Source organism: Coniosporium apollinis, assembly GCF_000281105.1.
Source record: "Coniosporium apollinis CBS 100218 chromosome Unknown supercont1.11, whole genome shotgun sequence".
NCBI classification, from domain to species: Eukaryota; Fungi; Ascomycota; class Dothideomycetes; genus Coniosporium; species Coniosporium apollinis.
Genome location: NW_006913273.1, coordinates 401069 through 428731, shown reverse-complemented (window position 1 = coordinate 428731; position 27663 = coordinate 401069). Strand labels below are relative to the sequence as shown.

At 56.6% G+C, this 27663-nt stretch overlaps 12 protein-coding genes across 12 annotated transcripts; 4 read left to right on the top strand and 8 right to left on the bottom strand.

Annotated features, from left to right (window-relative positions):
- Window positions 1-108: 108 nt before the first annotated feature.
- W97_02894 (acetyl-CoA acyltransferase) lies at window positions 109-1487 on the bottom strand (the record flags this gene model as incomplete). Its single annotated transcript, XM_007780793.1, has 3 exons — window positions 109-1113; window positions 1178-1358; window positions 1420-1487. 3 exons carry the CDS (start codon window positions 1485-1487, stop codon window positions 109-111), a joined length of 1254 nt encoding a protein of 417 aa, XP_007778983.1.
- A 1330-nt stretch (window positions 1488-2817) lies between these two features.
- W97_02893 (uncharacterized protein) lies at window positions 2818-3867 on the bottom strand (the record flags this gene model as incomplete). The annotated part of the gene is made up of 1 exon (XM_007780792.1): window positions 2818-3867. The coding sequence occupies one exon, from the start codon at window positions 3865-3867 to the stop codon at window positions 2818-2820; it is 1050 nt and encodes a 349-aa protein (XP_007778982.1).
- A 1207-nt stretch (window positions 3868-5074) lies between these two features.
- W97_02892 (uncharacterized protein) lies at window positions 5075-8231 on the top strand (the record flags this gene model as incomplete). Its single annotated transcript, XM_007780791.1, has 2 exons — window positions 5075-6968; window positions 7051-8231. The coding sequence occupies 2 exons, from the start codon at window positions 5075-5077 to the stop codon at window positions 8229-8231; spliced, it is 3075 nt and encodes a 1024-aa protein (XP_007778981.1).
- A 132-nt stretch (window positions 8232-8363) lies between these two features.
- On the bottom strand, window positions 8364-9713 carry W97_02891 (isocitrate dehydrogenase [NAD] subunit 2, mitochondrial; the record flags this gene model as incomplete). The annotated part of the gene is made up of 4 exons (XM_007780790.1): window positions 8364-8438; window positions 8512-9231; window positions 9295-9417; window positions 9477-9713. The coding sequence occupies 4 exons, from the start codon at window positions 9711-9713 to the stop codon at window positions 8364-8366; spliced, it is 1155 nt and encodes a 384-aa protein (XP_007778980.1).
- A 450-nt stretch (window positions 9714-10163) lies between these two features.
- W97_02890 (uncharacterized protein) lies at window positions 10164-13350 on the top strand (the record flags this gene model as incomplete). The annotated part of the gene is made up of 2 exons (XM_007780789.1): window positions 10164-12575; window positions 12721-13350. 2 exons carry the CDS (start codon window positions 10164-10166, stop codon window positions 13348-13350), a joined length of 3042 nt encoding a protein of 1013 aa, XP_007778979.1.
- Window positions 13351-14764: 1414 nt separating this feature from the next.
- Window positions 14765-15562, top strand: W97_02889 (uncharacterized protein; the record flags this gene model as incomplete). The annotated part of the gene is made up of 1 exon (XM_007780788.1): window positions 14765-15562. One exon carries the CDS (start codon window positions 14765-14767, stop codon window positions 15560-15562), a length of 798 nt encoding a protein of 265 aa, XP_007778978.1.
- Window positions 15563-15821: 259 nt separating this feature from the next.
- On the bottom strand, window positions 15822-16181 carry W97_02888 (uncharacterized protein; the record flags this gene model as incomplete). The annotated part of the gene is made up of 1 exon (XM_007780787.1): window positions 15822-16181. One exon carries the CDS (start codon window positions 16179-16181, stop codon window positions 15822-15824), a length of 360 nt encoding a protein of 119 aa, XP_007778977.1.
- Window positions 16182-16787: 606 nt separating this feature from the next.
- W97_02887 (uncharacterized protein) lies at window positions 16788-18899 on the bottom strand (the record flags this gene model as incomplete). Its single annotated transcript, XM_007780786.1, has 2 exons — window positions 16788-18479; window positions 18537-18899. The coding sequence occupies 2 exons, from the start codon at window positions 18897-18899 to the stop codon at window positions 16788-16790; spliced, it is 2055 nt and encodes a 684-aa protein (XP_007778976.1).
- Window positions 18900-19500: 601 nt separating this feature from the next.
- W97_02886 (uncharacterized protein) lies at window positions 19501-21113 on the top strand (the record flags this gene model as incomplete). The annotated part of the gene is made up of 2 exons (XM_007780785.1): window positions 19501-19797; window positions 19851-21113. 2 exons carry the CDS (start codon window positions 19501-19503, stop codon window positions 21111-21113), a joined length of 1560 nt encoding a protein of 519 aa, XP_007778975.1.
- A 317-nt stretch (window positions 21114-21430) lies between these two features.
- W97_02885 (uncharacterized protein) lies at window positions 21431-22260 on the bottom strand (the record flags this gene model as incomplete). Its single annotated transcript, XM_007780784.1, has 3 exons — window positions 21431-21794; window positions 21844-21968; window positions 22054-22260. The coding sequence occupies 3 exons, from the start codon at window positions 22258-22260 to the stop codon at window positions 21431-21433; spliced, it is 696 nt and encodes a 231-aa protein (XP_007778974.1).
- A 246-nt stretch (window positions 22261-22506) lies between these two features.
- On the bottom strand, window positions 22507-23800 carry W97_02884 (uncharacterized protein; the record flags this gene model as incomplete). Its single annotated transcript, XM_007780783.1, has 2 exons — window positions 22507-23508; window positions 23585-23800. The coding sequence occupies 2 exons, from the start codon at window positions 23798-23800 to the stop codon at window positions 22507-22509; spliced, it is 1218 nt and encodes a 405-aa protein (XP_007778973.1).
- A 423-nt stretch (window positions 23801-24223) lies between these two features.
- Window positions 24224-26301, bottom strand: W97_02883 (uncharacterized protein; the record flags this gene model as incomplete). Its single annotated transcript, XM_007780782.1, has 2 exons — window positions 24224-26137; window positions 26224-26301. 2 exons carry the CDS (start codon window positions 26299-26301, stop codon window positions 24224-24226), a joined length of 1992 nt encoding a protein of 663 aa, XP_007778972.1.
- Window positions 26302-27663: the final 1362 nt, after the last annotated feature.

Below are 27663 nucleotides of genomic sequence, written 5' to 3'. Positions count from 1 at the left end.
CGAAGAACCCCAGTAAGTAGCCAAGCGAGCGCCAGGTTCATAACGAACTTTCTTTTATCCAACCTTTACAATTTCAATACAATAAACCTCCCTCAACCGTTCCACCCCCTAAAGCTGCTCATTAACAAACAACCCCGCCATCCCCATCCCCGTCCCAATACACATACTCGTCAAGAGGATCTTCTTCTTCTGGCGCCTACACTCGCTCAACCCGGTAACAATCTGCCGCGCCCCCGTGCACCCAAGCGGATGCCCGAGCGCAATCGCGCCGCCCCGGATATTCATCTTGCTGTGGTCGATCTTCAGCTCGCGCAGGCAGTACACGGCCATGCTGGCGAAGGCCTCGTTCAGCTCCACGACGTCGCAGTCGTCGAGCGAGATGTTGAACTTGGTCAGCAGCTTGGGGATCGCGATCGAGGGGCCGATGCCCATGATGCGGGGCGCCAAACCGGCGACGGTGGCGCCGACGAATTTGGCCAGGATCGGCTGACCCATCTCCTCGGCGCGGGAGCGCTTCATGAGAAGTACGGCTGCGGCGCCGTCGGTGACCTGCGAGCTGTTGCCGCCCGTGGAGCGGTCGCCGTGCGGCATGAAGGCCGGGCGGATCTTGCTCAGCGACTCGTAGGTGGTGCCCCAGCGGGGGCCCTCGTCCGCGGTCAGCGTGACGGTCTTCTCCTCGCCCGTCTTCGGGTCCTTGGTCTTGACGGTGACGGGCACGATCTCGTCGTCGAACCAGCCGGCCTTCTGCGCCACCTCGGCCCGCCGGTACGACTCCGCCGCGTACCGGTCCTGCATCTCGCGCGTGATCTCGAAGTCCTTGCCCACGTTCTCCGACGTCTGGCCCATCGGCTGCATGCAGTCGCGTGCTTCCTGCGCCTGCAGGATCTCCGGGTAGAAGGGCCGCTCGAGCCGGTCCCCGCCCGTGGACATGTGCTCGGCCCCGATGGCGAGCCCGACCTCGATGCTGCCCGTGCTGATCTGGTTCGCGATGTTCTGGACGGCTACGAGGCCGGAGCTGCAGAACCGGTTGCAGGAGCTTGCGGCGGTCGTGTTGGGGAAGCCGGCGCCGAGGGCGGCGGCGCGGATGTAGTAGGCGGCTTTGGAGTCGGAGACCTTTCGCGCGTTAGCTCGTGTCCTGACTCGGCGCTGACGAGAGGCGGGACGAGGGGTGCCTTACATTGCCTAGGCAGATGTCCTCGACCATCTGCGGGTCAATCCGCGACTTGCGGACCACTTCGCAGAGCAGCTTGTAGACGATGCCATCGAGCGGCGTGTCCTTGAGGCCACCCTTCTTGGCCTTGGTGAGCGGGGTGCGGATTGCGAGAGTGATGACGACGTCGTCGGGGTTCTTTGTCGTGCTGGTGTCTTGGTTAGCATGTGCTGCATTGAGGCAACTTTGCGGGGCAAACGGGAGCTTACATTGCGTCGAGCCCGGAGGTGCTGGGCGTGATGTGCGAGAGGACAGACTTCAGACGTTCGGTGGCCATGGTGGATGTGTGTAGAGATAAGGATGGGAGAATGAAGATAGAATGCTTCGTTGCGGTGGTGTTGAAGACTGGATGCTCGTCTGGGGATCGTTAGCTTTTAGCCCGCTCGCGGTGGATTGATGTGGGGAGATGCCGAGGCATGCGGCACGGCACCTCGGGGTTGAGACGCGGCTTTTCACTGCTTACTCCATGCTGCTCAATGCCTCGTCTTAGGCTCTGAAGACAAGGTGAGGGTAGCGCCCCGCGCAAGATCCAAGGACTAAAGTTCTAGAGCATCTCAATCACTGTCATTGGGAGACATGGTAATCTGACTTCGCGGATATAAATCCGACATGGCGTAATGACCATCATATGGGGCCTCCAGGTTGGAACATCAAGAATGCAGCAGTAGCTTGTTGAGCCGTAAGTCTACCTTTGCGTATTTGACGAACACAACGAGTTTTCCAGGACAATCAACAACATCCTTAAGATAATCACAGGGTATATTAACATCCTTCCCAAAACGCCTTTGCAACGCCATTCCCACCCCTTTGTTCGTGGACACGATCTACACACGAGGCAATGCTCTCGCAGCGCACCTCCTGACTACCCAATACTGCCTTCCTATCCTTTTGCCACTCATTTATCATGCAGCTCACTCTTTTAGGACCACCTCACGCAATTCCAACAACCCCTCTCCGTCGGTATCAAAATCACCAAAGCTCCGCCCCGTTAAGACTGGACGGGCCCGCTTCGCCGTAGTTTAGGCGGCTGTTTCTTAGAGCCTGCATCATTTGTTGCTGATCCCAGTTCTCCTCCCCCTCCTCCCCCTCCTCCTCCTCCGTCGTCAGAAGGCTCGACACCGTTAACCTCGAAGTGGACGCTGGGAGCGGAGCTTTTCGTGGAGTGGAGATCGGAGGGGCGGTCGGTGGGAAGTTTGATGGCGGAAGGCCGGATGGTAGCCGGCTCTCTTGTGGGAGGATCCTTGGTGCTGGGAGGAGGGTTAACCTTTGCTGGTGGTGAAGGCTTTTTGGCGAGTTTGGGAGGTTGTTGAGATGAAACGGTGGGCGCTGGCGGTGCTGAAGCTGGAGCTGGAGCTGGAGTTGGAGCTGGCGCTGGGGCTGGGGCTGAAGATGGAATTGCAGCTGGAGCTTGAGCCAGAGTCTGAGCCGGCGCTGCAGTGAGCTTGGAGGGGCTCTTCTTCTTTGCTGGGGCGAAGTGTTACTGATGCGCTTTCTCCTCCTTCTACTAATGCGCAAATAGTGCCGGGGGAGCAAGGTGAGGTAGGTGTAGGCATACATGCTGCATATATACCCTCTACGCTGTGGCTCGGGTAATAACGTAGCGGTATTCAATTACCTTGTCTAGCTTTCCCCCTGACATGGCAGTTGGGTCCGTTGTCATGGTCATGATACGCGCACTCGTCGCCGTCCGTCGGGTCGTCAAACAGCACACCGCCACCGATGCCCCATTTGATCGCGTTGACGAGGTCGACGGCGAAGTCGGGGTTGCCGTCGAAACACGCCCGGTAGTTCTCCGCGTCTTTCTCGCTGTCCGGGTCCATGATCTGTCGCGCCGCTATCTGCGTCATGAGACGGCGAAAGGGGGAGCCTGCAGGGCTCTGACGGTAGATGTTGTTAATCTCCTCGGCGTCAGGGACCAGGCGCGAGGTGAACAGGCCTTTGCGGTATTGATCAATGGCCATGTTTTTGAGCACAGGCATGTCGAAGCGCTCGCAGAGGAGGTACAGCTTGTGGCATGCGACGGCGTAGTCGTATTTCTTAGCTGCATCGGGCTGCAACGAGATATCGTCGATTTTGCCCTGATATAGGTATTTTACGAAGAGGGCGAACCCGGCGGGGTCGGCGTCTGGGAGGTCGAGCCGGTGGTTGTCGCTGCTATCGCCATTGCCGACTGCGTTCGTCATCGCAGTCGGCTTTTTCGGCGTCCTAGGCGATTTGGGCGGCGAGGCACCATCGACGGCATCGTGCTGCTGTTGCTGCAGCTCGCGCGCGAGGTGCTCAGAGTGATGCGCCAGCAGGTTACGATGCAGGGACCACCGCCGCTTTGAGGGTCCAACAAGGACGTCGACGACAGGGCCGGAGAGGAGCCTTTTGCGCAGAGCTTTAGCATGCGCCTGGGTCAAGAGACGAGACGAGTTGATGCGATGCGCCAGCGGAGGCCGTCGGCCCCTGGGCGCTGGCTCTGCAACTGCAAAGCTGGGCATGGAGGAATAATCAAGAAAAGGGTCGTCGTGAGGGAGAACGTACTCGGCAAAGGTCTGGGCGGGAGCGTCGCCGATGTTGTCGCCGTTGGCCATGCGGAGGATTGTCTTGCGCGTGGAGGTGTAGGCGAAGTCGCGGTAATACACTAGCGGACCGTTCTCTTCCCAATGGCCCATACGAAAGCGTCGTTAGAGTCGGTGGCATACGAGGTTGACGGTGGGCAATGGCGCATTGCGGGGCGATGATGCTGGGAGTTGGAGATGCGACGGGAGAGGTGTTGCGACGACATGCATGGCCCTCGTCAGGTCGAGGAGGCCGGGAGGACGTTGGTAAGGATGCTGCCTTAGTGCATTAGCGGGGTGGCTGGCCTGCGGACTGGCCGGCAGCTCCGGTGCGGGAGCGGCTGGTGGTCTTGTCTTGGTGGTCTTGGTGGTGATTGCTAATGCGCGCTCGACCAATCCGGGTGAGACGAGGCTGCTGATCTTGGTGTCTTGGGGTTTTGGAGAGCGTGGCCGTGGTGTCTGCGTGTTCGTGCAAGGTAGATTGAAAAGCCGGTTGCCGCATTAAGAGCCATCCGTCGCCCTGGAGCTGGACAGGCCTCAAGCAAAATCCACAGCTTAAAGACACCTTAGGCGATCGATGCATCAAAGAGCTAAACTGCCAACCGCCTTTTGCTCTCTATCGCACAGGATTGGCCAGCTGCTCTAGACTTGACAGGATCGCGAGTCTAGTTTGATTGTGAATCCGATTAGGAAAACCACCAACCGAGCAGCGGCAACTCGCTTTTCAGCTAACTTTTGGTGCCTTGCAGCCTGAGGACCATCCCTCTCTAATGGCCCGACGAGCCGCCGCAGCACTTTACGCGAGACGCGACGCGCCCTCCTACAGCACCGTATCCCGTCGTGGATATCTTTACGTTACCGCTATTTGTGCACATGGTATATCTTGCTTTCGAGCTGGATGAATCCTTCTTCGCCGCCTCAATTTCCATCGTCTTTTGATCCTGCATTGCACCTGCACTCTGACGCGAACTGCGACGCGGTCCCGCACGGAGCTACGTATTCGGACGACGTCGAAGCCTGGCACTTGGTAACGGCGGAAACAACTGCGGAGAAAAACAGGCAGGGCATTGTCATCCAGCATCGCTCTTGGAAACTGTCCGAGGTCTTTCGTAGTGAAGACGACTACAGCATCGGTCAGTATAGTTTGAGCAGCTACACACCACAGCACTGCATTGAGCAATCGAAGATTATTGGGAGTGTTATGCTGATAGTCTACATAGACACGCCCCTCAATCCGTCGAAATACACGCAGCAATTGCAAACACCGAGGCTTTTCGCGCGGAGCTCAGATTTGCTGCCATCCTCCCCGCCTGTAACAATCATGCCAGACATCTCGTCCCCTGTAGCTTACCCAGCGACGTCATCTCCCACCCGAGAGTCACCGAGGAAGAGAAGGAGAATTGAGGCGCCAAGGGGCCCATTACAAGATGCTCCGACCAAGCACAATACCCAGACGGTGGGAGGATTTCTTATGGAGGAGAGTGACGATGAGGATGACCTTACGGCTATGATGACACTGAAGAGAAAAACTGTAACCAATCTCGATATAACAGCAACACTTAAAGAATCCGAAGTTGTTGTAGTGGAGGAGACCGGCACAGCCTGCCCCGATAGCAACATCGCAAATGTATTACCAGACGTGCAGCAACCAGAGGAATACGAGCTACCCCATGCTCCCTCGCCGAATCCACCACGAGAGCCGCAAGAATCGTCAGCTACCAGCAGTAGACCGCTCACTGTAAAGCTTTCTTCTGGCAAAACGTTCTACCTCTCAGAACGCCGAATCGCTCCCACCACGACCTACGAACAGCTCATAGCCTCTCGCTCCACCACTGCTCCCGGCCGAGTCCAAAAGAGCTACTACGGAATCGACATCCACCAGCTCATGGATGATGCAGCTCGTGAGACCGAAGCCGCCATTCAACTCAACCGGAAACAGCAAGCAGAAGCTCCTCAGCCATCTGTCGAAGAACCCGCACCGACAAACAACAAGACTGGCAAGTCCAGTAAAACCCTTATGTGGACTGAGAAGTACCGCGCTCGCAAATTCACCGACCTCATCGGCGACGAGCGCACGCATCGCTCCGTCCTGCGCTGGCTCAAAGCCTGGGATCCCATCGTCTTTCCCGGCTTCGGCAAGCCGAAACCAAAATCGATGAGGCAATCTGCCGCCGACGGGAACGAAGAACGCACGCACCGTAAGATTCTGTTGCTGACTGGTCCACCTGGGTTGGGAAAGACAACTCTGGCCCACGTCTGCGCTAAGCAAGCTGGGTATGAAGTTCAGGAAATTAATGCCAGTGACGAGAGAAGTAAGGACGTCGTCAAGGGCCGTATTAGGGATATGGTCGGTACGGAGAACGTCCGCGGAGCCGAAACTAAGACTGCGAACGGCAAAGTCAGAAAGGCCGGTCGTCCTGTGTGTGTGGTTGTGGATGAAGTTGACGGTGTAGTCAGCGGAAGTGGCGGGAGCGGTGAGGGAGGCTTTATCAAGGCATTGGTAGACCTTGTCAATCTGGATCAGAAGAATTCGAGGGGTCTAGGCGAGCAGAACGAGACGTCGACAGGCAAGAAGAAAAGGAAGGGTGACAGATTCCGCTTGCTGCGGCCCCTGATCCTCATCTGCAACGACGTATACCACCCCTCGCTGAGGCCGCTGCGACAAAGCTCGATCGCAGAGATTATACATGTTCGCAAGCCGGCGCTGAACATGGTGGTTTCGCGGATAAAGTCGATCTTCGAGAAAGAAGGCGTCCCCTGCGACGGCGACGGGGTCCGGCGACTCTGCGAAGCGGCCTGGGGCGTCAGCAGCCGCAAGGAAGGCGGCAGCGGCAGCGGAACGGGCGAAGGCGATATCAGGGGGATTATGGTCGTAGGCGAATGGGTCGCCGGCAAGCTTCGGGCTACTTCCAACTCCGCTGTCTCCACCAACGTACGATTGACGCGTGGGTGGGTTGAAGACCACGTGGTAAATGACCTCTCTCACGGTGGAGGAGCGGCGCGGAGTCTGGGACGGGGAGGCGCGCGAGAAGTGGTAGATCGCGTCTTTCGCGAAGGCGCTGGCTTCCCAAAGACTTCTTCGTTGACCGACTCTAAGGCGAGTCGTATAGGGGGCACCGGCGTAGTAGGCGTAGCAGAAGCAAGTAAGCGTGTCGCCATGGACCGACTCCGCGAGATGGTCGACACGAGCGGCGAGTCAGACAGGATCATGACCGGTATGCTTCTCCTATAACCACCCTCCCCACCCCCTCCCCCTTACTAGGTCAACAGACCACGAAACTCACAGTATTCCTCCAGACTGCTTCACGTCCTACCCCCTCAAACCCTTCCAAGACGACACCCTCCTAACCAAACCCACCACCGCGCATGACTGGCTCCACTTCCACGACGCGCTCTCCTCCGCCGTCCACGGCAGCCAGGAATGGGAACTCGCGCCCTACCTCTCCAGCTCCGTCCTCGCCTTCCACCACCTCTTCGCCTCGCCCGCCTCGCAACACGGCGCCTCTGTCACCGGCGCCTTCAACAGCACGGCTTCCAAGTTTGGCGTTGCTGCTGACGATGGCGATGGTAGTGGAGAGGCTGAGTGCCACCCTCTGGCCGGACCGGGAGCAAGCTTTGCCGCGACAGAGGCACTCAAAGCGAACCGCGCTCTTCTGCAGAGTCTGCAGCCGACGCTGTCGCTCCCGCTGGCACGGATGTACAGGAGCGCCGCGGACGTGGCGTCGGAGCTCGTGCCCTGGGTGCTGCGCATGCTGGCGCCGGACGTGAAGCCCGTGGCAGTGAACACGGCCTCCGCTTCCGCGTCCGCAGCTGCGGAAAAGTCCAAGTTCAACAACATCGCCACCGCCTCTGTCCGCCGCGCAGCCGAGAAGGCGCTGGTGGCACGCGCCGTGAACGCGATGGCGGCGACGGGGGTGCGCTTCGAGAAGACGAAGGTGGACGGTGGACACCATGAGGGCGGGAGGCCGTATCAGCCGCAGAATAGTGCGCAGTGGGTCTATCGCATGGAGCCGCCGCTGGAAGAGCTGGGGAGTTTCGGGACCATGACGGGGGCGAAGAGCCAGGCGGCAGTGCGGTATGGCGTCAGGCAGGTGCTGGAGGCGGAGTGGAGAAGGGAGGAGGGGCGGAGGGGGGAGGCTGTCAGGAGGGCTAGGATGGGTGGACGGGGAGATGGAGCCGAGGATGTCGGAGATGGTGCAGATGGCTCGAGTAAGGGCACTGAGAAGAACGCGGAGGGAAAGATGGACGCCGTACCGAGGGGAAAGGGCGTCAAGAGGGATTTCTTTGGGAGAGTCATACAGCCTCTGGGAACAGAGCCTGCGGGCACAGAGGCCGGCGAGGGCGATAGCACGAGAAAGAGGAGGAAGCCAGCCGACGAGGACGCAAGTCAAGGAAGGGTATGGGTAAGCTTCAATGAAGGCTTCTCTAACGCGGTCAGGAAGCCTGTCACGCTTGCCGAACTGATGGCGGGTTTGTAAGATGAATGTTGATGCAGAGAAGATAGAAATGTGGTACGCTCATCCATGCGTTCAGCGGTATATTACACGATGATCAGTACATATATCACATACCATCCATCCAACTCTTTCTCTCACAGTCCAAACGCACATTTACTTAAGCTTCTTAATGATAGCATCCGCGTACTCGTACGTCTTGGCCTTGCCGCCCAGGTCACCCGTTATCGTCTGCGATAATGTCAGCGTCTCGCATCTTCAACCGCAGCCAGTCTCGGACTAGGGACGGAAAAGAAAGTCTCACCTTGCCCTCAGCCAGAACCTCGAAGATAGCCTTCTGGATCTTGTCCGCGTGCTCATTAAGGCCCATGTGCTGCAGCATCATGATACTGCTCAGCAGCAACGCGGTCGGGTTCGCTAGCGCCTTGCCCGCGATATCTGGCGCGCTGCCGTGCACAGCCTCAAAGATGGAGCACTCATCACCGATGTTTCCACTAGGCGTCAGACCCAGACCGCCAATCAAACCCGCGCACATGTCCGACAGGATATCTCCGTACAAGTTCGGCATCACGAGCACCTTGTCGTTATACGGCGTCGGATCCGTCACGATCTTCAGACACGTGTTATCAAGCAGCTCAGCATCAAACTCGACATCCGGGAACTCCTTGCTGATCTCGCGGGCGGTGTTCAGGAACAGGCCATCGCTCATCTTCATGATGGTCGCCTTGTGGACCGCGCGCACCTTCCTCTTCCCGACGTCCTGCGCGTACTGGAACGCGAAGCGCAGGACCCGCTCCGAGGCCTCGCGCGTGATCAGCTTGATCGACTGCACCACGCCGTCCACGACCACGTGCTCGATGCCGGAGTACTCGCCCTCGGTGTTCTCGCGGATTAGAGCTATGTCGACGTTGTCGTAGGGCGTCTTGTAGCCTTGGATTGAGCGGCAAGGACGCAAGTTTGCGAAGAGGTTGAAGGTCCGGCGGAGGGTCAGGTTGAGGGAGACGTGGCCTTTGCCTATGGGAGTCTGTGGGGAGATTAGTATATGCAGGTAGGAAGTTGTGGGGAGGGACAAGGAGAGGGGACATACAGCTAAAGGACCCTTCAGGGCAACCTTGTTCCGCGTCACGCTGTCGATCGCCTCGTCGGGGATCACCGTCTTGCCGTCCTTGAGCTGAGGAGTAACATCTACGGGTTCCCACTTGATCGGGACCTGCGATTGCTTAGTCGCATGCTCGCTTCAGAATCTGCGAACCTTGTATCTAATCTTACATTCGCGGCAGAGTAAATGTCCTTGACGGATTGCGAGATCTCGGGCCCGATGCCGTCGCCCTCGATGAGCGTGACGAGGAATTTTCCGTCATTGCCCTTCGTGCCCGTGAATACGGCGACCTTGTCGGAGTCGGAGGTTTTGGCATAGCCTCGCCATGAGGCTGCGGGTGTCATGCGCGGAGCTGCCCGCCGCAGGCATTGTCTCGCCGGCGCGGCGAATGTGCGAGTGGCCAGCATCTTGGTGATTGACGGAGAGGCCAATTGACAGGTTGCAGTGGTGGTGAGACCTGCAGCGCGGCTGGTTGTGTGGGAGGGATACCTTGGGGAGGGCGGGGAGCGGTGGTGGAGCTTGATGCAGGTCGTGAAGAAGCAAAGCAAAACGGAGCTTGGGCGTCTGACGAACTGTGCGGCATGATCAGTTGCCAGAACCGTTGCGCCGCGAACTCACGCAGTCGCCGAACTCTATTATGTTGCCAGCTACAGAGGAGGAAGCTCCAGAAATCTAAGGGCACTGTCAATCATAAGGAAGTTCCAGCTCCTTGCCATCTGGATTTGGTGGCTGCAAACACCCATGCCTGAGCTGTACGAAGCCGCCGATTTCCAGATATAGCTCCCCTATACACCCGCCTCAATACCACCCCAGCTGTCTATCAAGTGACACTCCAAGTCGGAGCAATCTATAGCAATATGGCGGACACTGAGCGCTTGCTGCTGAACCACTACAATCTGAAGACGCTGTCCCCTTCGCAATGGCCTGCCGAAAAGGATGACAGCGACGCCTCAGATGAAGAGCCGCCGCGTAACCAAAACGTGCGCAGATCAAAGTCAAGATATTCGGTTCTCGAACGTGGCGCGAGCTATCGCAACCGCAGCAGCGTCCCGGGCACGCAAAAGACGAGCGAGGGGAGAGAGAACCTAGTCCAGCAGGACGAGCCAGACCCACTGGGCGCGTCACGAAGTGTAGTCCAGGTGCTCCGCCAGCGAGGGCTGCCCGTCGACGATGACTTGGAGCTCAGAAACCGCTTCCTCCTCTCCTCGAACACCTTCGCCCCTACGTTGTTCCTCTCCCAGGTCCACAGCGAAGCCTCAACCGAAGCCCTCCTCCAAGGCCTCGACTTCCTCTCCCGCTCCATCGAGAAGAAGTCTGCATCCCTCAAAGACCTCGTGGAGTCCAACTTCGAGCGCTTCGTACGCGCTAAAGCCACAATCGACAATGTCTACATGGAGATGCGCAACCAAGGCGCTGAACCAGAGCAAGTCCGGCCACGTTCAGGGCACGCACGCACAACAAGCAGGACTGGCGGGCATATGCGGAACGTAAGTAATCCGCTCAGTCCGCTCAGTCCTACACGGGGCATGGATAAGCCGTGGCCGAGCGAGAAGAAAAAAAATGCGCTGGCAAAGGAAAGCGAGTACGGAGTTCTGGGTATAAAGGTGCCGCTCCTAGAAGCAGCTGTAAAAGCGGAAGAGCTGTGGGGACCGGCGCTAGGTGAGCGCGCTAGGGAGGAGACAATCAAGGCTACGCTGTCCACAATAGAGCAGAATCGGGCCTTGTTCGAGATTGGCGCCTCGATCCACGACTGCATCAAGAGGAAGGACCACACGACGCTCGTGGAGGAGTATGCCAAAGCTCGAAGGTATGCAGAGAACGCCAAGGGCGTGGCAGACAACGCGGTGCAAAACCGGGTTCCCCTGACAGATCCACAAATCCATCAAATTATCGTTACGGCGCGTATGTGGAGTGATGTGGAAGAGCAGATCGAGGGCTTTAGGAGGGATGTCTGGCGGCGGCTGGCTGGAACTCACTTTACCAAGCAAAAATCTACCGAGGAAGACAAGCCCGAAGAGCACATGGAGCTGATCAAGGTCCTGCTTGAGCTGGGTGTCGAACAGAGCCCAATCGACGTCTGGCTATTCAGCCGTTACGACTATCTCAAGAGCAAGATCACGGCTGTATCCGAAAGGATGAGAGTAGAGATAGAAATCTTGCGCCGACGTCTGGCCAATAGCGATAGGCCCAGCCAGAAGCAGCTTGCGGCTCATCTCCGCTCCGTTAAGGAAGGTGGTCCGACAGATGCAGCGCACCTAGACTCGCAGAAAGTCGTTGAGTTTTGGGAGTATACTCACGATTCGCTAGCAGGTTTGCTCTCCTCCAAAGGGGGTGTGCTCGGCGAAGTCATCGAATTTTGGGAAACCGCCCAATCCTTCATCGATGGCAAAGCGCAACGCACACTACCCGTCGGTCTCGATGGAGGGAGCCGAAAACATCACCGTCTATCTACCGACGGCATCAGAGATCTACACGAGGGCGCCCGCGAGTTAGTCAAATTACTCCGTGAAAGTGTCCTGTCCTTTTTCATCGATCCCCCAATCGACGATATCTCGCAGCTGTACTCCCCTGCTACGCCCGACACACCAAAGACGCCTTACTCAGCTACCCTGACCCCGCTCAGCGACAAACGCTTCAAGTTCGACCCCAACAACCTGCCTCCACCTTCGCCAAGCCGCGGCGAAGCATGGGAGAAGTACGCATTCTGGCCGCCCTATGCTACTTCTCTGAGCGGTGCCCAGTACCTCAGCCGCATCCTTACAACCATCGGAACCGCAGCATCTGACCTGGCGAGGCTTTCATTCTTCCGCGATGGCCGCACCTCCCCGGACGAGCTACGCCATCTCGTCAGCACCGTCAGAGAACGCTGTAACAGTGCTGTGTGCGCAGCCTGGGACGGGGATGCGGCGCAGCTCAAGCTGCTTGAAACCTGGACGCGATCGGTCGACCACCCGCATCTGACCACAATGCCTGAGCGCTTCATGGCTTTTGAGATGTTCATGCTGAACGGCATACAGAAGATTACGTATCTCAGCGACATCAGAGGGGCGGGAGATGTCATTGCTAGTCCCAGTGCGAAGACTGCACAGGTTCTCAAGAGTACCTTCATGAACAGCTTGTATAAGACGCTTAGTGGAATGGTGGAGAACGCTGAGAAGGGTACTAAGAGTGAAGATGAGGTTGAGGATGCTGACGGGATTACTGTACCCGCGAGTGGCCGTAACGGTGGATCTGACACCAGTCTCGGAGCTGTGGATGCAAGAAAGAGGGTAAGAATCCCTTCCTCCTCTCTTCTGATGACCGAAGTGGTCACCACCAGTCCAGCACAAGGCGTGTCAGGAAGTCTTCCAACCACGTACAAACCCGCAGTCGTCGATGATTACGAACAAGATCAAACTAACGCTCCCCATCCAGTCAATCCGCCTCCTCCTAACCCTCAGCAACCTCCAACAGCTCCAACGCGAAACTGTCCCTCAACTCCTCTCCCAATATGAAACCCTCTTCTCAGCCAGCCTAAGCACCGAGTCCCAAACCCTCCGCGACGTCCTCTCCCAACTCGAGTCCCGCCTCTTCACCTCCTACCTCCAGCCGATCACCCACTCCCTCTCCCGCACCATCCACGACGGCATCCTCTCCGCCTCCTGGCCCCCAACCTCCAACCCCACCGACGCGCGTCCCTACGTCTACGACACCCTTCTGACCCTCGTCCTCGTGCACACCGAAGTGTCGACCACGACGCCGCCGCTGACGTCGACGGTCCTCGCGCACCTCCTCGCTGAGATCTGCACGGCCCTCATCGAGGCCTTCAAGCTGAGAGAGCGATACAGCCTCCTCGCGCTCATGCAGGCGACGCTGGACACGGAGTTTCTGGCCCAGACGCTCGGCGCATACACGACGGATAAGGCGAGCCAGGTCCAGAGTGATATCTACACGGAGCTGGATGCACGGACAAGCGAGCACGCGAGGCGCGGGCTGCAGAGTGAGTTGGGCGGGCTGAGGGGCGTGCTTAAGGGGTTGAGGGAGGGGACGAGGGTTGAGTTGTGAGCTTCCCATCCCGTTTCTTTTCCTTTACTTGGCATGCCAGGTGCTTCGATGTGGTAACGTAGAATGCTGACTAGCTGGGATCGTATAGTGCGTGTTTTAAAAAGCAGAGGGGGAAGACGGAGAGGGGTGGTGACCGGCCAGTTTCGAGGGCTTGAGAGTTGTTCTGCTGCATAGCTGGTATTGATCTCCCCAAGCCGATGCCGCAGTCAAGGTAGGAGGGAGATGGACAGACTATGCATTGCGCGCTCCATAGCAAGGCTACGGAGCGAATTGATCTCGCGGCTAGGGGCGAATCTCGTGTCCGGCTCATGTTCTTGGGTTGGGGTCCGACACAAGCGTGATACTCGGTAAATCGTCATAGAGATAGAAGAAGTACCGCGTCTATACTATTCATAGTGATTTTATGCTACGCTGCGTGTTCTGGAGCGTGAAAACGATGATGCGACGCTTTCTAAAGACCTGAGACCGATAGAGATGGTAACCGCGCCTGCGAGCAAGAATGTAGTGGAGACCGCTGAGAAGTGTGGGGTGTGTGAGTGCATTGACTGGCTTGTTCAAAAAATTGTAGATGACTAGATTGGAGTCACGAATAGGTGATTTCAATTAAAGGGTGATTCCGCTCAGGAAGGCGCAGCGTGAAGCATCATAAACTTGCGGCTTAGAAACTTACGCTCATGGCAAGATGGCCGAGTGGTTATGGCGCGTGACTCAAGTTTCTTAACTTGGCTGCATAGCAGTCTGCGTTCTCGTGGAGAAATCCGCGTGGGTTCGGTAAGTTTACGATTCGATCATTCCCAATATCCAAACGATGCTAATCAGAATAAAGAATCCCACTCTTGTCACCATATTTTTTTTATCTTTTTTCCGATGCCTTACCCAAGATCCTTCCTTCCCGCATCATTCCTGTCTTTTTGCGAGCTGGCAGACACTGCAATTTGGACACCATATGGGCTAAGGGCGGACTGAATTAACCGCGGCCGTATCGGGCTACCAAAATGCCGTAAACCGGTACGGCCGCGATTAATTCAACCCGCCTTTGGGGGATATTGTTTGCCGAGGCAAAACGCCAGATTAGCTCCAACCTGCCCCCTCACCCTTCATCTCTCCCCACGAGTTACGCGTCAACCCAGCCCCTTGCAGCGCGGCCTCCACGACGGTCCCTTCTCCGGTCGATCTCCCGGACTTTTGATGATGTGGGCCAAGGGGCTCAAACAGGTACGGCCGCAGAGAAAGCTGGGATGCATGACGATCAAGCGCGGGGAGCTATTGCAGACTAAGTTATGGGGCTTCTAATGGCTTGCTCGATCCGTATATAGATCGCACCCCTCTCATCGAAGTCCTCTCTAAGCTTTTCATCCACAATAAAACAGACACTTTCGTTGTCAATCGCTCTCTGCCGCGTATCAAGACCAACATGCGTGCCTCTACTCTTAGCCTCAAGGCTGCAACAGCCGCCCTCATCCTCGCCAGCGCCGCCAATGGTCAGGAAATTCCACCTGACTTCACCATCAGCTCCGATACCCAGCTCCTCGCCGCCTACGGTACTCCCCCAGATGTCACCGTCGTCGAGCCTGGCGTCCTCCTCGACTTCGCCATTCCCCGGCCCACCCCTCCCGCTCTCGGCCTCGCCGCTATCCCCAGCGGTACCACAGGCCCCTACATGATCGTCATGACCGACCCGGACGCGCCGTCCCCCCAGAACCGCTCCTCATCTGAGATCCTGCACTGGATCCAGTTGGACGTCGCTCTCACCGTCAACCTGTCTCCCTCTGGATCCGGCGCCGCCGCCTTCCCGTACGTTCTCGCGAACACTTCGGCCCCGCTTGTGCCCTACGCGCCCCCGGGGCCGCCTGCGGGCTCGGATCCGCACAGGTACATCTTCTTCCTGTGGGAGCAGCCCGAGGGCTTCGCGCTCCCGGAGGGGTACACGCAGTTCAATGCCACCAATAGGCGGCTATTTAATGTCTCGGGCTTCGCGGCCGCGGCTGGGTTGCCCGAGCCGCTTGCGGCCAACTATTTCTTGTGTGAGAGGCCGGATAACGCGACCGCGACGGCGACGGCGACGAGCAGCGGTGTGGCGGGAGCGACGAGTGCGGCAGGAAGCGCGACCACTTCGTCACCGGCTCAGTTCACGGGTGGGGCGGTGGGTTTGAGTGTTGGCGGTGCAGGTGTCTTGGGGGTGGTGGGTGCGTTGGCCGCTGCGCTTTTGTGAGAATGTAGTGGAGTGTGAGGGCGGGAGGGGGCTCTTAACGGACTGAGTGTGTGGTGGGTCTGGTACGTAGAACAATGTAGCTAATCGGAAACATGAAAGCCTGCAGCAATGGAGAGGAGATACTTTCACGAGTTTATACAAGCAGCGCCTTTGTAGTGGTGCTATATCACTCGTACAATTTGGGGTTTGAAAACGTGCTGGGAACAATCCGCAACACTTGCCCAGAATTCTTCAAGCCTCACAATCCATCACGCGCAGCTCATCTGTCAATATTTTCTTGGCCATACTCTCGGCGTCGCTCACACTCTTTGCCATATCCACCCCACCTCTTTTCTGCTTCTTTCTGCCCCCCTTCTATTTTCTTTGCCTTCCGTTTCACCTCCCTGCTCTCAACATATTGATTCCACTTACGCAAGAGCTTCCATTCCACCATAGCATACTCAATGCCGTAATCCAAGCGCACGACCAACTCCACGAACATGACGGTGTCGCCCGGAATATCCTGGAGCAGCCGCCACCGAAGACTGCCTTCCGGAAGATAGCGACGGTGGTGGCCGAATGGCGGTTTGGAGATCCCTAGGGCTGCTGCGAGGCTCCGGTCACGCTCCCGGATCTTCATCGTGTTGTCTGGGGTTGTGTCGGCGGTGGGAGCGATGAGGGTTGCGGTTTCGGGCATGGGAGACTGCCACGTGATCCCGCTCATAGAAACCCGCTCATAGAAACCCGCTCATACATTCCCGCTCATACAAACGCCGCTCACACATCGCTCATACAAACCCCGCTCACACATCGCTCATACAAACCCCGCTCATACAACCCCGCTCACACAGCCCCGCTCATACAATCCCGCTCATATACAACGGCACAACCAGCTCCTCTTACTTCCTTCCGGGGAACTTCGTTCACCTAAACCGCGGAAGCTTTTCTGGAGAGTTCAGCGCTCACCGATATCCCGTGTGACCCCAGCGGGATAGAACTTGGAACTACTTTCACATTTCTACATGAATGTTACCGAGCCGTATCTACCTTTTCCAATCCATTGGAGGCATCAAGAAATCCACACCAGCTTCGTGTATGCCTCCAAACGCCAAACAAGCCCGAGCCGGAATTCATCAAGCCTCCCCTCCACCGTCCTTCCGCCGTCGTATCAGCACGAATCCTCCAGAGAAACCTGCCTAACAAACACACCACACACGACACCACTCTCCGTTCCTCCACTTCCCTCTCATGCCATCCCACTAACCTTCCTCTGCACCAACCCCCTCCTCGCCCACCCCCCTCTCCCCTCCTCAGCGACTTTCCCACTAACATCCCGCCGTCCCAACAACGCACTTCCCAAATCCCCACCCTCGTCAAGATCCACGCCCGTCCTGCTAACGACCCTCGGACTATCCCTCGTCCCGTTCCCATAGTTGCCATACTCAGGTGCCCCGACGTACTCCGGCGCACCAACGAACTCGTACTGCGACTTGACCGACTTGATGGATGGCGCGTTCGTAGACCCCTGCCGCAGAATCCCCTGCGTCGCGGCCTTGAGGTCGCCGTAGTAGCGGCCCTTCGTCCCCGTGCGGGTGAGCGTGCTGGGCCGGCTGGAGGTGCTGTGCTGGGAGGAGGTTGTTAGGGCGCGGCCGATGGGGGAGGGGGCGTAGGGGTCGTGAGAGAGGAAGGCGTGCTGTTGCTGCTGCTGGTAGGAGGGCGTGGTTGGGGTGGGCGGGTTCATTTGGAGCGGCTGGAGCGGGAGGGAAGCGCCTCTCTCGCTGTCAGAGTAGTCTTCGGGTGCTTCATGGCCGTAGGCTGGTAGGTGTTGATAGGAGCGTGCCTGCGGCTTCTTATAGTTGAACGGGTCGTGCTCGCTGTCGGAGTCGGAGCCGGAGGAGGCGTGCACGAACCAGTTGTCGTCGGTCAGCGATGTCTTCTTCTCGTGTGATGGCATTGATTTTAGAGCGGGGAGTGGCTTCTCGTCGTAAGCTGCAGTCTGGGGTGGTGGCCCGGAAAGGAAAGAACCCCGCTTAGACTGCACGCCAGTTGCTTGCTGCGGTGACGGTACCCTCGAGTTTCGGGCTGAGCTGGGCATGGATGCTATGTCTGCGGCAGTGGGCTCAAGGAAGGTCGAGGCACGCTGGCTCGGTGGACCGCGGCTCCTGCTGCGGCTGCGACTGCGAACTTCGTCAACTCTGCTATGGCTCCTGGAATGATAGCTCGGCGTGGGTCCCCTGCTACGGCTTCTTTCGCGAGAGTGTAAATCTGCCCGAGAAGTGCGAGCGGAGAGACGTTCTTGGTACACTTGTTCAGGGAAGTTCGTGCGGCTTAGACGAGCGGTTTCTGGGTTGTGAGGGGAGAATGTGGACGAAGAGTCTGTGCGGCTGTGGAAAAAGGACATGGCACGCGCATCTGAGATCAGTGGCTCTGCGGCCTGAGAGAGGCGCGAGGGGGCGCTGAGGGAGAGAGTGCTGCCAGTCATGTCGCTGATGCGCTTCTCCGACAGGTTGCTCTGTACGGTGATCTCGGAGTTCTTGTGCTTATGCTTCGAGGCCCGCCGGGTCAGGTTGTCTTCGAGCGGGTTCATGTCTGGTGGCAGGCGTGCAATGCGGCGGAAGACGACGACAAGGTAGAGATCCAACAAGAGGGATATCAGATGCAGGCTGCCCTGAGCCACGGCTGTGAGCCACGTTGCAAGGAGTAGTTTTCCTGTTGCACTATCGGAGTTGAAGAAGCTTGTCCAGCGTTGGTCTGTCTCTGGCGCTTGGCCGTACTTCGAATTGGCCATCATGGCGATGAAAACGTAGAAGGGTATCATGCCGGTATCCATGAACAGAGCGAAGAAGTGATAGCTAGCGGAGCTGGCGGGTGTGCGACCCTTGGCTGGACGCATGAGATGGTAGATGGCGTAAAGTGTAATCAGGAGGTCAACGCCCGGCTGAAAAAAACAGGTCAACAATCTAGTCTAGCAGAATGGATGGTGCGAAGGTCTCACGGGTATCCTGAGGATCCAGCCCTCAGCATCTTGCGTCCCCTTGATGCAGATGACGCAGACCAACATCCCAATAGCACCAACGAGCTGCAGTATCCGGAAGCCTAGCTGGACCCATCGGGTCCATTTGATACCATTCTTCGTATTTGGATTCAGCGGCTTAACATTGGTCTGGCCGTACGGCAGGATCAGGTAGCTGTCCGGATGCCGGTTGAAATTGACAAGTGGTCCCTCTTGCTTTGGCCTAGGCCTCGGCGGCGGCGCTCTGCTGGCCATGGTCGCAGCCTTCGGATTGAAGCCATTGTACGGGTCCAAGGCTGAGTATCTCGCTGGCTGTTCGTAGAGGTACGGTTGGCTGCCGCCCATTGCAACGGTACGGTAGCGAGTGCGTGCGTAAAGAATGTAGATGCAACACGTGGAGTACGAAGGAATGCAATAGCAAGACTTGTTAAGACAGCGAATGGAGATCGTCTCAGCCGTGGAGGAATGAAAGCTTCACGGATTAGAGGGACTGTAAAGGAAATGATGTAGAGTATAAACGGCGGTTCTCATCGTTTCCACAGCAACAATCTCACCTTGTCAAAGCTTGGCCTCCAGTCAAGGGACGCCATGCTGAGTCCTGGGGACTGCAGTCTCAGGCCAACATGCGGGGATCCGAAGACGCCATCGGTTCTCCAAGAGAGAACGGGCGGTGGGCACGTCTATCATCTTGTGATCTAGAGCGGTGTTGCTGCGGCGAGGGTCGACCTCGGTGGCGTTCAGAAAAGCGAATTCGCCAGAATCTGCCGCTTGATCCACCATCATCACCATGTCTCGAGAAACTAAACCTTGCCTTATCGTGCCTCGTCGCCTTGGTCCTACAGGGCTTAAATGCGAGGGCGCTGTTTCGAGGTGGAGGTGTTGGTGTTTTGGAGCCGTGACGTAGTTTGAAGTCTTCGAGCCGCCGCGGCAAATCATCCTCCAGGTCATGCAACTATTCCGACGAAAGCAATATATCTGCACGAGCTGCGCTGAGGCGCTCAAGTCGCCATCGCGACGGGGGATCACTAGCAGTATCCATGGCTACCGACGCCCCTACAGCAGTACGGTGCCAGGTAGAAAGCCGCTTCGCCTGGCGGTCCTCGGATCAGGCCCAGCGGGCTTCTATACGGCATATCGGGTGATGCACAAGCTTCAAGATGCTGTGGTGGACATGTACGAGCAGCTGCCGGCGCCTTACGGGTTGGTGCGATATGGCGTTGCGCCAGATCATCCAGAGGTCAAGGTACTACGGTCGATTGGATATGAGGAGTCATGTACTGACAAAATCTCACGCAGAACTGCCAGGACAAATTCGAAGAAGTAGCATCATCGCCGCGCTTCAACTTCATTGGGAATATAGACGTTGGCCATGACCTACCTCTGACCTCGCTCCGGCCGCATTACGACGCTATACTCTTCGCTTATGGTGCAGCAGAAGACAAGAGACTAGGGATACCCGGTGAGGATCTGAGGAATATATACTCTGCCCGGGCTTTCGTAGGATGGTACAACGGCCTCCCCCAATATGCGGGCCTCAGCCCAGTGCTGGACGCCGTTGAGGAGGCCGTCATCATAGGCCAGGGTAACGTAGCAATGGACGTCGCGCGCATCCTTCTAAGCGACATCGACGCGCTGCGAAAGACCGACATCACCGAGTACGCCCTAGACGCCCTATCCCGCAGCAAAGTCAAGAACGTCAAAGTGGTGGGCCGGCGCGGACCAATGCAAGCAGCCTTCACGATCAAGGAAGTGCGCGAGCTCCTGAATCTCCCATCCGTCTCCTTCGAGCCCATCCCCTCCGATCTCCTCCCTCCGGATCCGAAGAAACTCCCCCGCCAACAACGACGCATAGCAGAGATCCTCGCAAAAGGCTCGCCAACCCCTCCCTCCGCCGCGACCAAATCCTGGGCCTTCCGCTTCCTGCACGCGCCCTCCGCCTTCAACCCCTCCCCCAACAACTCCTCCACCCTCGCCAGCACAACCTTCAACCTCACGCGCTTCACCCCCGACTCCAATCCCACCGACCGCTCTGCCCGCGTCGAGTCCACGCCCGAGACCGTCACGCTCCCCTCATCCCTCGCCTTCCGTTCCGTGGGCTACAAGTCCCTCCCCCTGCCCGGCCTCTCCGACCTCGGTGTCCCCTTCGATCGCCGCATGGGCATCATCCCGAACGATCTGTACGGCCGTGTCATCAGTCCCGAGATTGGGCCCGGAGTCCTGACCGCCGGCCACGTGCCCGGTATGTACTGTGCCGGGTGGGTGAAGAGAGGGCCGACGGGCGTGATTGCGAGCACGATGGAGGATGCGTTTACGTCTGGTGATGTCATTGTGAGCGACTGGGAGAACGGGGTGCCGTTTTTGAAAAACAATGGGGAAGGGAGTACGGGGATGGGGTGGGAGGGGGTTAGGGGAGAGGCGGAGAAGAGGGGATTGAGGAGGGTGAGTTGGGAGGAGTGGAAGAGGATTGATGAGGTGGAGAGGGAGAGGGGGAGGGTGAAGGGGAAGGAGAGGGAGAAGTTTACGGATGTCCGGCAGATGTTGGAGGTTCTAGACTCGTAGATTCCTGGATCGCAAAGTCGATGCAACCGGGCATTCAATTGGAACCCAATTGCCTACAGCGAGTAAGACGGGTGCGTGCGAACCAAACCCAGACGTGATTTTAACTGGACGAGAAAAGGCTGCGACGGTCTGTTTGAAATCAGGTGCTTCGCGTACATCCGCACGATCCTCGTCAAAAGTATTCCCCCGAAGATGTCTGCAATGACCAACTATGCCGTCCGCACCATGCTGCTTACAGGAGTCGTAGATCATGTATTGAAGCATCTCTCTGTGTATCTTCCCAAGTGCCAAATAGACTCGAAACAGAGCGTCATGCCTTACAAGCCGGATGTGAGTGTCTCGGAGGCATCACAGGGAAGCAGCTCGGAATCGACCACCACGAAGCAGTCGTCGGAGTCGTCAGATGCTTCGGAGTCTGTGATTACAATGACTTCAGCGCGCTCTGGAGTGTCGACATCGTCTTCGGCATCAAAGTACTCATCGACCTCAATAACGTCCTCTTCATCAACGTCGTCCTCGGTGTCGGAAGCAGACTCCATGGAAGCGTCAAAGTCAGATTCGTAGTCGGACGGAAGGCCATCTCCAGGGTTGCGGTGAACGCTGGTTTCCTCAACTTTGATGTTGTGGGCAAAAGGCTCAGGCGAATCTTCCTTGAAAGGCGTTCTCAGCTTCCAGCGACGCCTGGAAGCTATCAGTAAGCCCTTACAGAAATAGCTCGATGATAGCCTACGGTAGGTTTGTTTCCTTGCGGACTTCGAGCGGGATCTCTAGGACAATCCTCCACTGGCCGTCCCGCTCCCATGTCGGATGGACCAATGGGGCGCGTGCCGATGGAAGGCGTCGGTAGGCTGCCTTCTATTTAGTTACAAAGTGGTCAGTAGGCGCTCGTAGAATACCGACAATCAGCATGTATCTTTCCATGACATAATGAGCAACTTACAAGCTCAGCATCCATCTTTCCGACGCGGTCCTTGGGAAGAACCTCGAACTCGTTTAGATCAGAGGGGTTAATGAAGCCAAGTCTGACGCCTTCAGCTGAGAGGTTCCTCCAGGTGCTCACAAGCCATTGGTCTTGACTGTACATCTTGACGATCTTATGTAGAGCTTCTTGGCTGATAGCAGCATTTTTCTTCTTCACCTTGGGCATCGTAGCGATAGTTCGATGGCTGAATGGAAGTGTGGAAGTACGATGCAAGAAGACGAGAAGGTCAAGATTGAAATAGATCGGCCTTGAAGGCCGAGTGAATGACCACAAGGCATCCGATAAGGCAGCAAGCGGATTAACATTGACGAAATCCTGCAAAACTGCAGAGGATCAAAGTGAAGTGAAGAAACGAGATCACAATGTTCCTATAACCTTCTGGCGTCGAGAGCACAACGAGCTCGAATTCGCTCATTTGTACAACATCCGATATACGTGCTCGCCGATAGCCAGCGAGCTGGTCAATCCGGGGCTTTCAATCCCCAACAGGTTGATGAAGCCCTCGAACCCATCCTCCTTCTTGATGTAGAAGTCCTGGAAGCCCTTCCCAGTGGCGACAGCACCCAGCTTTCCAAGCTTCGGCCTGATGCCCGCATAATCTAGGCCCACGGCATCTCGGTCAATGCCGGGCAAGTATGTCTGGATGTCGTCAAGCGCTTCTTGTAGTCTGCTGCCATTCACAGCGTAGTCATTTGGATCCTCAATCCACTCAACATCAGGCCCGAAGCGTATGCGACCACTCATGTCGATTGTAAGGTGGGTGCCCAGGCCGCCATGGCCAGGTTGTGGAGCGGGATATACGAGTGTCGAAGGCTTCGGCTTTGAGGACGAGTAAGAAAAGTACGAGCCTTTGGCGTAGTACGGTTTCCTATGCCTCTCCTTCGGAAGAATCATGTTTGACAACGGTATCGCGAATAGCCCAGCGGAGTTGATAAGAACGTCTGCGGTTATGGCGTCTTCCGAGTCCTTATCCCGAGTATCATCTGGCTTCGTCCATATCTTCCAGCCACCTTTGCCATTGTCCAATGCTTCGATCCGGACCACTGGCGAGTGAAAGGCGCATATGCCTCCCCGGTCCTCGAAGTCGCCTTCCAGAAACTGCATGAACGAGTGGCTGTCAATGATCCCGGTCGAAGTGCTCTCCAGGATGCCCTTCTCAGCACGCACGTCCGGCTCGCGCTGCTTGCCCTCGTCTAGCGGAACAAAGCGCGTCGGTACGCCAACGGACTGGGCGAAAGAGTGGACCTTTTCCAGCTCGCCCATCTGCTGCTCGTTCTGCGCCACTATCCACTTGCCGCAGTTCATGTGGGGAATGTCGTGCTTTTTGCAGAGGTCGTACATCATCTCCTTGCCTTGGAGGCAGAGCTTGGTTTTGAGGGAGTCAGTGCCATAGTATAGGCCGGCGTGGATGACCTGGAAGGTGGAATAGCCCAGATTAGCATCAAATTCCGAAGCATGGTTTGAGGACGGCAGTTAGCGGGCTGTTTACCTCTGAGTTTCGGCTGCTCGTCTCTGTGCCTACGCTCCCATGCCGCTCTATAAGCACCGTCGATGCACCGTCCTTCTCTTGCAGCTTCCGTGCAATCGCTAAGCCTACTGCTCCACCTCCGATCACTGCATGTGTGAAGTCTGCATTGCATGCCGCAGACGTGGAAAAGGCACGTTCGATGTGGGTAACCTGCTTCCGAACCGAGCGCGCAAACATGGCTGATAGAGTGCTTCTTGGACTGGTCGTAAATGTGTATGTATATACAGATGGCAGTTGCGCCGGAACCAGCAAGTTAACGCCAACCCTCGAGAACGAGACAGAAGAGAGAGAATATATACAGTGTAGAGCTGTGTGTCGTTGTCCGTCCTAAGGTGACGTCGGGGGCCGCGATAAGCTCCCGATCTGTGACAAGGATGCCTGATGAGGTGGAGGAGACCCAATTGACAGCCACGTGACATTCGGCTCTATATCAATGCTTGCCCGGAGGGTCAAAGGTGGTCTCAATCCGGGCACAAGGAACTCTTCGGATCAGCTCAAATTGAGGTCTATCAAAGGCGCTTTCAAGACTACTATTATTTCCTCTCTTGAAGCTGGTATAGACACATCTGCGGTATTACTACAGAGTACTTATGTTCAGCCTCAGGATGGTACGCCCTCATAGTCCCACCCATCATCCCCTTTCCTCCTCCTCCCTCTCCTTGAGTTCCGCCTATTAGCAGCGCACTTCACAAAGACCGTTAATGCTGCCAACACAAAGACGATGACAGCAGCCACCGTCGGCACCACCACCACTCTCGTCCGATCCGCTTCCTCATCGTTCACGTAAGGACATGTCGAATTGATGCCCGAGACCCAGCAGCCGGCTTCATCCAGCGCATTGAAGTTGACCCATATGGTGGCATTCCTGTCCTCAGCGGTTTGCCTAGCCGCATCCAGGAGGTACGTGCTTTCCAGTGCAGTGCGTGGAACAGCGAAGCTAGAACCGTCCGGACAGCTGTTGCCACTGGAACTGTAGCTAGCCTCATCCGAAGATACGCGCCAGACATAGGGCTGGTTGTTAACGCGGCAGGCAGCGCGGTGGCGCTCGGAGCATCTGGTAACGCGCCAGCGGCCGGTTTCATTGACATACATGAGCGCGCAGCGGTCTCTACCTTCAGAGTCTTCATTGTTGGTGATGTTGCGAGGCTCGCCAGTGGCCCATGACCAGATGGAGCTGTAAGCGATCGATTTGTAGAAAGTGATGTTCTCCCCGGCTGTGCTGTTCAAAAGCGTCTGGTTGAGGAGGAGAGAAAGACCACAAGAGGTAAGATTAGAAACAGATGCTATCGTGGTGTTGTAAGAGCCACTGCCAAGTTCCGGTACCCTGATGTTAGAGGAGAGCGCCCACGATGAGTTTACCGCTGAGACGGTAGAAGCATCTGGATCAAAGACGCATCCACTTGTCAGTTGACCTGTGGCACCGAAGGTTGTACCGCGGAGATCTTGAATGTATCCCGGTGGGAAAAGGATACGGCTATCACCGGTGAAGTTATACTCGGCCATCTGAGGATCGACTCTACCAAAACCAGCGAGAGCTCGAAGATACCGGCCGAACACCAGGTATCCTGTCCCCGGCCAACCGTCGGAGCTCGTAGCCACGTTAGCCTGCCGCATTGCCGTGCTATAGTACACCGAATCTGGTCTGGTGGACCGGAGTCCGGTATACCAGGTTGAGTTGATATCGGCACGGCCTTGCTGGAGTGACTCAGGCGTGTAAAGCCAGGCGGACAGGTTCGCATTTAGGAACGTACCAAGTAGACTGTCAGAGTTCGGTAGAGCATCAGCAACTGGCGCTTCAGCGGGCTCCAAGGGTGACGATTGGGATACCGCTGCATGGATGTTGAAGACCAAGTAGTGTATAGTAGCCTGCAATGTGGTATCGGTGTCGTCAAAATAGTCTCTTAGGATCCCTGTGAGCAAGGGAAGCCCGACTGTTCGGGTGCAATTGTACGGGCCAACTTCAATCAGCATTTGCCCGTTTGGGGTTACCGAAGTTGGCAATGGGATAACCGTGGAGCTCGTTGTAGTGCCACTGGTAAGGTTGCCTGCTATCGAGGATGAGGAGACGGAGCTGAGGTTGGTGTCCTCTGTGGATATATTCCTGACAATAGTGCTTGTTGTAGATGCCTGACGAGCCTGCAAGGGACTAGAACCCGCTGATTGAGTTGGCACAAGAAGGGAGAGTGGAGCACTTCGATCTGGTGCGCCATTACTGAGGGTAGCGCTCTGAAAGGAATTCGTAGACGTGGATGAAACTAGTGTCGCGCTTGTTTGCATATCATCCTCAGCAGGCACGAAGGGTAGCTGTGCAGGACAGAGGCTCCATACCGCCCGGCCTGCATCCCAGTAAAGGTCGATGACGAGCCTTCTGAAGCCCGCTGCTAGGAGGTTAGAAAGACAGAGGCTTGCTGCCCGGTCTTCATACTGGTTATGAGCGAAGCATGCCGCGGTGAGCGAGACCCCCGGTGCGGTCACATAGTTGATAGGGACTTGAAGAGATAGGTCCCGTTGAGACTATCCACCAGATTAGCACGTAATCAAGCAGGATCGGTTCAGGCATTATATTGTCAATAACAGGAATCTATAAGAGCGGTTCATACCAAGAAAGCTGTACTCCATGGGTCTTCAACGCGTGCGGTGTTACTCGGATCATAGTCGTACTCGTGTTCTGTCGTCATGAATGGAAGAGAAGAGGCCTATTAACTATGTACTACCTGGGAAAAGCATCCACAGCGTCTCGAATCCGAGAGAATTGCAATATCTACATTGCCGGCCGCATCCCAAGATGTCGTAACGTCGTTGCCCTACGATCGTCCGCTGCGACTCCCGAGCAAAGCGGGAACAGCCGAGCCGAGGGTTTCGGGCCGACCTCCTCCAACTCAAACCCGACTCCACGAACAAAACCTTTGGAACTCTCAAATGAACTCAGTGACGGTATCGTGTTCACGATGTGTAACGCGCAACGCCTGCAGCAACCGATAGCCTTGGATACACTGTACTGCAGGGGCCCAGGCGCATTCAACGCGTAACGAATCATGGGGGAATCCACCACTTGACTCTGTCCCCAGTCCCCCACTCAAAAGCACTTAAATGACCCGACAAAATCACATCGGCACAGCCGTTTCATACCCAAGTCAGTTCCTGCCGTTCCACGGGAACCGCTCCCCTTGATCCATGGTAGAAGGGCAGCGGCATGTACCGGGAATCTGTATCAGTCTAGAACACTGCAGTCATCTCATCTCAGCTGCTTGGGAAGGTAAGAACGCGCAGCCCCACGCTCCAGCCCCTTCATCCCGTCCTGCATCTGGTGCATCTGGAATTCCACGCACTCGCGTCACGCTGCTTAAACATGTCCACGCGAAATGCAGCTGCCCTTGTCGGGAATTCTGTAAACTATGAAGCCGGAATTCTGCAGCTCGCTCCTGTGACGTGCGTCACTAGCGCGGTCGAAGATTTGGAAGGACTTGCATCACTAAGAAGCGGGCCGCGGAGTGCTTCACGAGTCATGTTGATGGGGTCAGAGTACCGTGGGTAGTGACAGTGGTGCTTTTGCCCAGATTTTTGATTGCTGACGACCTGACTAACGGTCAAGCCCATGCGCGGGGGGTTGAGCAGCTTTACAAATGATCTATCCAGGACTGCAGTGGGTATCCAGATATGCCCCTTGGCTGTGACGCCATCAAGAGAACGCCATTACATGATCGAAAGGATGGACGCGAAACGCGCTTGTCGGTAGAAGAAGACTCAACCTTTTTGGGCGATCGGACAAGAGTGGTATCGATGACAAAGTGAGCGAAGAACCAAAAGGAGAACAAATGGGACCGCCAAAACAACAACGCTGTACATGCCACCTTTCTCGTGACGTCGTGGGAGACGACAATATGTTGATTACCATCAACCAGTAAGCTCGTGCAGTACGTAAACATGTAATGCAGCGTCGACAGAGTGATGTGGGCTCGCAAGAGCTAGATGTTCCGAAAGTTGTCAACCATGTCCGACAGAAGGAACCGAACACCATAGGGTCTGAGTGAGTAAGTCAC